Source organism: Orycteropus afer, unplaced genomic scaffold (assembly GCF_000298275.1).
Source record: "Orycteropus afer afer isolate SDZICR_OR568_19922 unplaced genomic scaffold, OryAfe1.0 scaffold00949, whole genome shotgun sequence".
Classification (NCBI taxonomy): Eukaryota; Metazoa; Chordata; class Mammalia; order Tubulidentata; family Orycteropodidae; genus Orycteropus; species Orycteropus afer.
In genome coordinates this window covers 406,194-416,754 of record NW_006922536.1, presented here as the reverse complement: position 1 = coordinate 416,754, position 10,561 = coordinate 406,194, and the positions used below count along the sequence as shown (strand labels likewise).

The 10,561-nt window shown below is 39.3% G+C and overlaps 1 protein-coding gene across 1 annotated transcript in view; it reads left to right on the top strand.

The window, feature by feature from the left end:
- Positions 1–1,051: 1,051 nt before the first annotated feature.
- Positions 1,052–10,561, top strand: part of CDKL5 (cyclin dependent kinase like 5) — a 73,884-nt gene continuing 64,374 nt past the window's right edge. Inside the window, exons 1-2 of the mRNA XM_007958384.1 lie at positions 1,052–1,069; positions 1,614–1,659. Coding sequence (XP_007956575.1) covers positions 1,052–1,069; positions 1,614–1,659 — 64 coding nt within the window. The remainder of the gene's footprint in view (positions 1,070–1,613; positions 1,660–10,561) is intronic.

Below are 10,561 nucleotides of genomic sequence, written 5' to 3'. Positions count from 1 at the left end.
GGTTCAAACCCACCAGCCACTCCTCGGAAGGAAGGTTGGGCAATCCTACTTCCGTAGTGATACTGCTTCGGAAACCCAAGGGAGGGGTCGCTATGAGTCGGGGCCAACTCGACAGCAAATAACAACAACACAGCATCTCTAGAGTCACCCTTGTTTGTACTACTACCTATACTAATATTTGAGCGGATAATGTCTTAAATCACTTGGAAACTGCAGTATTCTTTCTCAGTAAATGGAACTTCACTGTGAAGCATGTACCCAGAAAATACCCGGAACACTGAGTCTGTTGAGTCTTTTTAAGTCAGAAGATCTGCTAATGAACAAATAAGTTGTGTCCCAAAAGTTGTCTGTACCCTGCAATTCTGTCTGTTCCTCCATTAAAAACAAAATGTAGTACCTTTAAGAAGTATCTTTCTCCTCAGTAGCCTATAGCACTTTTAGATAACTTTTTTCCCCCTATAGCATGGATACGAAAGCTGGGTTTTCTTCCTTTTATTAATGGGCAAATGACAAACAGAAAGGGTTTGATATAGACAGTTAGGACTCAGGGCTTGTCTTTCAGCTTAATGATTAAAATGGATTTTTTTTTCTTTCACGATTCTTCTTGCTTTTGAAAAGGACGTAGGAGAAAAGCTTATGTTTTTACTAAGTCAGTGATTTGTGCCCTGTTGGTTATTGCTTGTTATTATGTCCATTTTAAAAGTGTTTTGATGCAGAGGCAATGTTTTATTAAAAGATTTATTCCTACAAATCCGAAAATGCACCTACTTAGAGTAAAAAAGAACAGGCCTGAGACATTAGAAGGCTTTCTTTATTAACAAGAATTTATATTAATGATTTTACCAAAATTGTTTTTTTATTCCTTTTATATGTAGGTCAGACATGAGTTATTTAGCGTCGTGGTAATGGTACTTAGTTCTTAGCATTTCCATTTCCTATCCAGCATTATTTTCATCTCCTCAACCAAAAAAAGTAAAGGTAAAGAAAAAAGATTTGTCATATTTTAGTTGAAAGTAGGATTCTGCTCTCATACTATTTCTGTTCAGGAGAGATGAAAGGACTGGAGGAGGTAGGGGTTGGTATCTAGTGAGGGGATGTTTATGAGAGGTTGGCTTTGAAATGGCCATCAAGAGAGAAGAGCTGGAGAACAACTGGATATATTTGTTAGGAACAGAGAAGTGAAGGGAAGCAACTTGGAAGAAGCATTCTGCTACCAACAGCCACCAAGTATACTAGAGCCCTCTCTTCTGGTCTTAGAAGCCCAATCAAAGTCTCTCCTGGGTTTCAGGTGGCAGTACACGTGAAAGTCTCCCTCAATCACCCTGGCACTTTTGCCTCATGACATGGACACACAGCTCATTAATTCATGGTTTATCGCCATCTCTGCTCTTTGCCTCCCACTCTCTACCCCTTCTCCTTTTCCTTCCCTGACAGTGGTCTTGGGGTGTGAAAGAGGATTTTGGAACCAATAAAGGAGGAGCTGGTGAGGAGGAGAATCTATTCCTCTCTGGGTTCTTGCTACTGTGTCCCAAAATATATTCCTAAACAATGGGGAATCCCAATTTGAAAAACATTGGAAAAATGACTTTTCTTCTACCTCTTTTCCTTTGCAGGAAACACATGAAATTGTGGCGATCAAGAAATTCAAGGACAGTGAAGGTATATACATATATATATATATATTCTCCACCTCCCCTGGAATTTTAGTTTTTTTGTCAATATTGAGTGTGAAAGAGGTGGGATCTAACTAGTTAGACCCTACCTTTTCCTGAAATTTTAAAGTCCCAGTGTCAGGAGGTAAACAGCTTATTTATTACCATGCTTTGCTTTGAAACGTTTAGTTCCTTCTATGTGATTTTTTTCAAATCTCGTGATATTAGAAAATCCATCTTGTATTTAAAGGCACAATCAACATTGGAAATCTTGTTCAGAAGGCATGCTATCTAAGCTGTTTGTAAACATTATTAAAATGAGACAATTGATTTGATGTGCCTATTTCTGTGGGTTCACATAAGTAGTGAGTGCTTCGTAAAAGGTTTCATATTGGTTACTGTGCTCTACACTTCCCAAAGTCAGAAACATAGGATAGTTGGTATGTAGACAGGACTGAGGGGATGATACTATATTTAGAATGGCTTCTTGGGAGAATAAAAGCTTTTCAAGAAGACGTGCCATACTTGGAGGCCTTGGTCACACATCCAGACCATTTCAAATGAAGTATTAATATTATCCTATATGGACAAGAAAGTTTAAAATGAAAGATTTCAGTAGTTCATTAGGTTTTCTATCTAGCCTGTTGACCATCCAGAGAAAGCCAAGGAGAAAGACTGATCATGAAGACACACATGGCCATTAGGAAGCTCTAGTCAGCATTTTTCAAACTTTTTTTTTTTTACAGAGACCCACCATAGAAATGTTTCTTACACCCTAACCCAGTATCCTCATACATAATGTGCTATATGTAACTGAGCAAAAGTATCACAAAACTACTTGATTGTAGTAGTGTGAGGTTCTCCGTTTTCTGTTCTCTCCTGTTTTCTTCTATTTTGTTTTCATATAAATGCCTATTGTGATCCATTACATTAGTTTCAACACCATTGATTTCAACAGCCCACCATTTGAAAAACAGTGCTCTAGGGGTAGGGTTGACTCGACGGCAAACAACAACAACAACAACAACAAGGGGTAAATGGCACCAGCCTAGCATCAACCTTCTTATCTAATTCTAAGTACGAAAATAGCAGTCATAACCTACCTTCATCACATCAGCGTACATTTACAAAGTTGCCAAAGGGGCAAGGAGGCGTCATCTTCTGACCTCCTCTAACTCCACAAGAGGAAGACAGAATCACCATCAGTAGCTCAAGGCCTATTTCTGTGAAGCCAGACATGCTGCCTCCCTCCAGCCCTTTCACCAACCCTGGTACCAACCCTTCTTCCCACAGTACCCACCACCTCTTTGCTGAGTTTGATAATTCACTGCAGTGGCCACACAAAACTCACAAATTATGGGCTTTATTAGGGAAGCAACAGGCTACAATTCAACTTCAGGAACACGCTCAGTCTCTCTCAGTCTGCCGTTTTTCAGCCAACAGTCTCTCTTAGTCTCTCTCCCAGCAGTGCGTGTCTCTCAGTCTCTCTTTCAGCAATGCGTGCCTCTCAAATCTCTCAGCAATGTGTGTCTCTCAGTCTCCCTCTCAGCAATGTGTGTCTCTTGCATCTCCCAGCTGGCAGTGAGAGATTCCTTCTACCTCTAGGAGGGCTTCTTTTGAGCTTGGCAGAGTGACCAAACTAACCAATCTCAACATTAGAATTCTATACACCTGGGAGAGAGTTAACTTCCCAGAAAATTACTTCATGCTGCTCTCAACAGAAATACCCCAGGTGAATAACTTTAACAATCAGGAGCTACTCAGTTGCTCACAGCAAATTCCACCGTGGAGTTTATAAAGACTTATGGCTAGAAAAGCCACACTATGTAATTTACTACACCGCAAAAGTACTGTAAGTCATCATGCTAGCTCTGTTATATATATGGCCATTCTTATAGCACATACAACTATGTATATAGAAATATCAGATGTAGAAATACATATGTTGGAGTTCTGGTGGTGCAGTGGCTAAGGCATTTGTCTGCTAACCAGAAGGTCGGGGGTTCGAACCCACCAGCTTCTCCATGGGAGAAAGATGAGGCAGCCTGCTTCCATAAAGATTTACAGCCTTGGAAACCCTATGGGGCAGTTCTACTCTGTCCCATAGGATCACTATGAGGCAGAAGTGACTTGATGGCAGTGGGTTTGGTTTGGTAAGTCATCAGCATCTATGTTTGTGAACAGATTGATCACCCTCACCTCAGAGACTTAACAAACATTAAAGATAGCAAAACAGGATAGCAAACAAAAAAATCCCATAGTGTTTGATGCAGCCCAACTCTGATATGCTGATTATGTGGAACACATGCATATCAGCTGGGAACTTTAGCAGCCATTGTCTGGGCAGCCTTAAAGAGAAGGCAATAGAATAATACTTTTAGCTTGTTCTGAAAATGGCTTCAAATGGTATACCTGTGGTCTAACAGGAAGCAGTAGCCCCAGGCCAATCCACTATGAGACTATTGGAAATGAGCTCTGTGAGCAGTGAGTTTGGGTTGACCACAGGTGACCAAGAGACAAATGGTGCTCTGCTAAAAAGAGTGGTTGCAACAGGACATCAAAGCACAGCCTTCACACACATGGGTAAAGGACTTCTGGCTGTGCATTCATCCAGGAAGGCATGTCATCAGGCATCAGTTACCACTAAAAATAATCATTGTCATCACATTTTTTTAAAAGCAGTGCAAATCTAGGCCACGTAAACCTTAGGGTTTTTTTTTTTTAAAAAAAACTGAGTTCCATAGGCTTCCATTGTATAAACATGTCTCTAGTCAATGCATACCAGTTCTTAGTTTTAATTATATGGTGTGTTTTTACCTGCCTTACAAGGCCCTTAAGGAGCCCTGGTGGTGCAGTGGTTAAGCACTCAGCTGCTAACTGAAGTCAGCATTTGGAACCCACCAGCTGCTCCTCTGGAGAAAGATGTGTCAGTCTGCTTCCATAAAGATTGACAGTCTTGGAAACCCTGTGGAGTAGTTCTCTGTCCTACAAGGTTGCTATGACTTAGAATCTACTTGATTGCAACAGGTTCTGAGACCCTCAGTGTGGCCATCAATTCCATTGAATCAGTATTCATTGAGCTCTGAGCCAAGTAGGAACTATGAAGAAAAAGCAGGCATGGATACTTTTCAAGAAGCTTCTGGCCTTAATATTAGTAGAATTAAGTTATATAAATAAGTAACTATGAAGGAGAGTAGAAAGCAGTCAGGCATACAATTTGGATCATTTTGAGGCAAGAGAGATTGTTTCTAGTTGAGGTTTAGGGAGTGAATGAATGGCTGAGACTTTACAGAAAGCATGTGATCTGCCCTTACTCCACTGAGCCTACAAAACATTAATCCGCTTTGCCCTGCCCTCAACTCTGCTAGACCAATACCATATCACCATACCTTACAGGTACACAGCCTCGTCACCCACTGTGGAGATGTACACCTTTGTGGAAAAAAAAAAAAAAAAAAAAACTGGTTCCTGTCGAGTTAATTCCAACTCGTAGTGACCCTGTAGGACAGAGTACTGCTCCATAGGGTTTTCAAAGCTGTAATTTTTTTTTTTAATTGTGATTTGGGTGAAAGTTTAAAGAGCAAATTCATTTTCCAATTATATGCATTTTGTTTTGTGACATTGATTGCAATCCCCACAATGTAACATCTCTCTTCCCACTTCCTTGTGGTTACATTTTCCCTGTGTCCTTTCCTATGCGTTCCTTCCCTCTGAGCTATCTCCCTGCACCAGTGCTGCCCTTCTGGTTTCCCATGGTTGATCAAAGGAGTATTCCCACCTGGTGTAATTGTTTACCTCCTAAGCCTATCTGTTGTTTGGCTGGAAGTTAAGCCACAGGAGTGAGTTCCTAAGGCCTACAGGGTGACTAAGACCCAGTCTCAGTGGTTTCACCAAACCAAAAAAAAAAAAAAAAACCCTCACTGCCATTGAGTCGATTCTGACTCATAGCGACTCCTTTTGGGTTTCCAAGGTGGTAAATCTTTACAGAAGTAGTTTGCACAGTCTTTCTTCCGTGGAGTGGCTGGTGGGCTTGCACCATCAACCTTCTGGTTAGCAGTCAAATGCCTTAGACACTATGCTACCAGAGTACCAGTCTCTGTCAAACCAGTAAGCCTGGCCTTTTTGATGATTTGGAGTTTTGTTCCACATTTTTCTCCCATTCTATCTGGGATCTCCAGTTTTGATCCTCTTCCAAGTGATTGGCAGTGGTATCCAGGCACCATCTAGTTCTTCTGGTCTCAGGGTCATGTAGGTGGAGATTCCCATGGTCCATTAGTCCCTTGGACTCATTGTTTCCACATGTCTTTGAGTCTTCGCTTTTCTTTGCTCCAGACAAGGAGAGACCAGTTATTTCATCTTAGATGGCCACTTGCAAGCTTTTAAGACCCCAGTTACTACTCACCAAAGTAGGATGTAGAACAATGTTTTTATGCAGTATGTTACACCAATTGAACTTGTCCCCTGCAACCTTGGTCCCAACTCCCCAGGCCTAGTGATTCACTCCCTCAAGGTATTTGGCTGTGGCTAAGTTTGTCCTAGGTTAGCTGTATTGTACATATGGACATTCTTACAGCACATACAAATACGTATGTAGAAATATCATCTGCCCAATTTACATATGGCCATGGGGGTATTCCCATTGCTTGCCCATACCTGGTCGTTTTATCTGTCTACCTATGTGTCCACATGTAGATTAATGTTTGTTATTACTGCTAATGCAGTATTGTGTATGTAAGAGTATTTACCTTTGTTGTCTATACCTCTTACGTACCTCTCTGTGTCTTCCTTTTCCTTAGTGTTATTGTATTAGTCACTCACTTTTGGTATATTGCCTTTCCCTTCACCCAAATCAGTATGTGTCTCTTACCTAGCTAGCAATTTTCCCTCCCCTCCTCTCCCATCCCTGGCAATCAACAAAGAAAGTTTCCTTCCATGTGTAAACCTATCCTTGACTTTTTTCAATAGTGGACTCACGTAGTATTTGCCCTTCTGTGATTGACTTATTTCACTCAGCATCATGTCTTTCAAGTTCATCCATGTTATGAGGTGTCTCGTAAATTCTTCATTATTCTTTAGTGCTGCATAATATTCCTTTGTGTGTTTGCACCATACTTTGCTTATCCATTCATGCGTTGATGGGCACTTAGGTTGTTTCCTTCTCTTTGCTGTTATGAATAGTGCTGTGGTGAGCATGGTTGTGCACATATCTATTTGTGCCCCAGCTCTCACTTCTTTAGGGTATGTAGTAGTAGGATTGCTGTATCAAATGGTGTTTCTGTCCAGAAACAGGAAAGCCATACCATTTTCCACAGTGGTTTTACCATTTTATAGTCCCACCAGCAGTGCATGAGAGTTCCAGTCTCTCCATACCCTCGTCAGCATTTCTTATTTTCTGTCTTGTTGAACTTTGCTATTGTTGCTGGGGTGAGATGACAAAGCTAAGGAAGCTGACTGCCACATCTTTCTCCTGTGGAGGTACTGATGCGTTTGAACCTCCGACCTTTCATTTCACATCTGAGCAGCTAACCGTTGTGCTACCAAGGCTCCTTGTATACCTTTGTAGGTACTCCTAAACATAGAGCAACACTTCCAAAACATTTCTCTCATATAATCTGAGGATAAACTTTGTAGTTCGAATCCTATTGTAGTTACATCTCCAGTTCTGAGAAGCCTAGTGCTCTCTTTTCTGTCTTTACCCTCTTCCTCCTGCCAGGGTACCAATTTGCTTAATACAAAGAAAGAGAATGTGTGATCAACAGCCCTTTTGGAGTGTGCCATATGCATAGATTGTCTAGTACAGGTTAGAATGTCCATTCGACATCTGTGTGAACCATTTAATTCTGTGTCAGTTTTTTCTCTTAGATTTCAGTCAGGCCAGTTATAATAAACAGAATTTCATGAGAACAGTACCCTTGTTGTCATGTAGCTCTTGTTAACCCCTTTAATTAATTACTCTGTGAAATTATTCTCTTGATACATGATAGTGATTTTCCTAAATCCAGTGTTTAAAAATCTTTGTGAAGATAATGAAATAATCCTGTAATAACATTGTTAAGCTGAAATAGGATCTGAACTTGGTCTGACCCATGTTCAAGCTAATCAAGTATTCTCTCTCTGATGGTATCAAGGGATATTTTGTGAGAGTATATATTATCTTTTGTTAGCTGAAAAATATTATGATAATGTATTTTATTCTTAAATTCAAATGTATCCACAAATTTGTGGATTCTTGAAACTATATTTTAAGGTAGTTCAAGAGGTCCTGTTGTTCTACAATAATAATCACTGTTTAAGATGGGAACTAAAAGTACATAGTAAATAAAAGTTTAGATTGGAACTTTACCTTGGGGAAATGAAACTAAAACAAATTCATCTTATAATTAACACAATTTAGGTTATAATAGTAATAACCATTTGCTATTTCTTAGAAGAAAGAATCAAATGTTTTCTTTTGAGAGGAGGGGCAATTTTTAAAGTAAAATTGTAGGCTAGGCCAATGAATGACTTCCACAATGAAAAGAGGGTCATTAAAAACTATATGCAAAATTATCTCCAAAGCCTTGCTCAGTTTTCTCTTTATTTTTTTCTATTCCCATCTTTCTCTTTGGAAACAGCTGGTATGTCTTCATTCTTGTCAGGTTTTTATCCTCTAGTTTTTATAACTCTATCAGATCATTTATCACTGTCTTTGCCTATGATTCTTACTGAGTTGGGGATAAAGCTCATGTTAAGAGGGAGGAATGTTTTGAGTGATGACAAATTTTTCTCTGAGATCATTTCATTAGTTTTTTTCTTGTTATGGTGACTTTTGCTTCTTTATACATCATCTTAAATTTGCATTCTCAGATAATGAGTTCTTAACAATACCCTCAATGACAGTATTATGAATCTGCCTATTAATGTAAATTACCACAGGAAAAAATTTACTAATAATCACTTCCCCAACCAAGAGTTGCCATTGAATTAGTCTTGCTGACTGTTTGGATTTTCTGAGAAGAGAAAAATGACAATAAACTGAAAAGATACTAGAGATTATTAAGTGAAAAGGTATTTTTCAGACTGTATATAATTAATAGACATTTAGCCTAATTTTTCTACTTTTCCTATGACTCCAGTGTTGTAGAATGAGATTTGATGTGCAGAAGATAATCTTCTATCATTGTTGGACCATCAGTTCTCACACACATGCATACAGATGTCTCTGTCCTCAATTTATTGAGTGATCCAAGAGCACTAATTTAGACTAGATAGCTGTAGGGGGGGAAGAGTTAAAAATACTGTCTGTTCAGCCTTTACTCTAGGAGAACTTGCGGTCTGGAATTTATTTTTGAAATACATTTGACTCTCCTGATATGGCAACCCCTTTTACCCCTTTCAGTCTTTCCCTGAATATACAGATGATAGAGTGAAGGGGAGTCTCCCCTACTTGTCCTTGGGCCTCAGTCATGGCAAGGAGCCAGACTCTCAGGGTGCTATATAGCAACCCACGTCTAGGGTGCGATTTAGGTTGTATCTTTGCTTTCATATCAAATAAAATTGCGTGCCTTTTTTATCCTGCTGCTGCTTATGTTTTTTATAGATTTTTTTTTTGTAATGGACGTGTTTATTCTTATTAATTATTAGAAAATATTTAGTTGGTCATCTGTTCTTTTCTCCAATTGATTTCATCCTTATTTTACCCAGACACTATAACATTCTAGATTGATCTCTGGGTTAGGGGTACTCTGGTCTCTTATTTTGTATACTGGTACAAAACAAGAGTTCACAACCTTTGGACCTTAAATTCAAGAGCCTGATTTCTCCCTAAGAGAGACCTTGAAACAACATCTCCAGTCCTTGGCCAAACAGAGAATTCAGTTGACCGGATACTCTATGCTTGTGCATTCTGGCTGGTCATGATTTCACCACATGTTCCTTTTAATGTCCAAAATGGATCTCTTTGAAGCTTCGGGAATTCTTCTGGTATTTGGAGATTATTTTGGATTTTACTCTTGTCATACTTTTCATGATTTCATAAATTTTCATCCTGCTTTTACCTGGCCTTCATCTCAGAAGATTTAAGGAGTCTCATCTATTTAGAATATGGGGCAGCAGCACCATCGTTCAAACCTTCCTCCCTTTCCAGGCCAGGTTAATTTCCCTCCTGTTGATAGTCCTTCTTCAATCAAGGCAACTAGACTCAAACATGGTACTCGCATGGTTTTGTACAGGAATAGTATACTTGTTCAATAATACCTGTTTAAAGGTCTTTTTTTCTTTTCCTTTTCAGCTGCTTTGGCTACACAGGAATGTCAAGTTTATGCTTTCATAAGTAGGTTACAGCTATTCCTGAATTTCTTTTCCAAGCCCACAGTTCTTTAAAAATAGAGTGTCTGTTCATCTTTAGGTTTCTCTTTTCATCACTTATCTTTGATTTTCTTTTGCTTCTGTGCTTTCTCTTTCTTCTTAAAAGTTGTTCTCTTTTACTTTATTGAATCTCCCTCCTTGAATTTTAGGTGTGTTATCCAGCCTTACTGGCAAGCTCTAGAAGTAGGTCATTCCTGTTTGTTTGTCTGTTTACTTAAAGTCTTTTTTCTCCTCTGCCATTTAGTTATCACTCAGTGGGAGATGATAGCTAGACAAACAAACAAACAGATAGACATGTTTGTGTGTATATACATATAACTTTGGCAGAGTTGCTGCGTGCATTGGACCAAACACCCTCATTGATACCCAGCTGACGAAGCAGATCAGCACGCACATAAGCAGGTACTACATCAAATTATAGACTCTTAGAGCTTGAAGGAGCCTTCAGAATGTCCTAGTACATCCTACCCCAATTTACAGATGAGGAACCCAGGGCCCCAAGTTATGTAGCTAGCATTTTTAATCAAAATGTAATTCCCAGGATCTTCAATCTGTATTGAGTT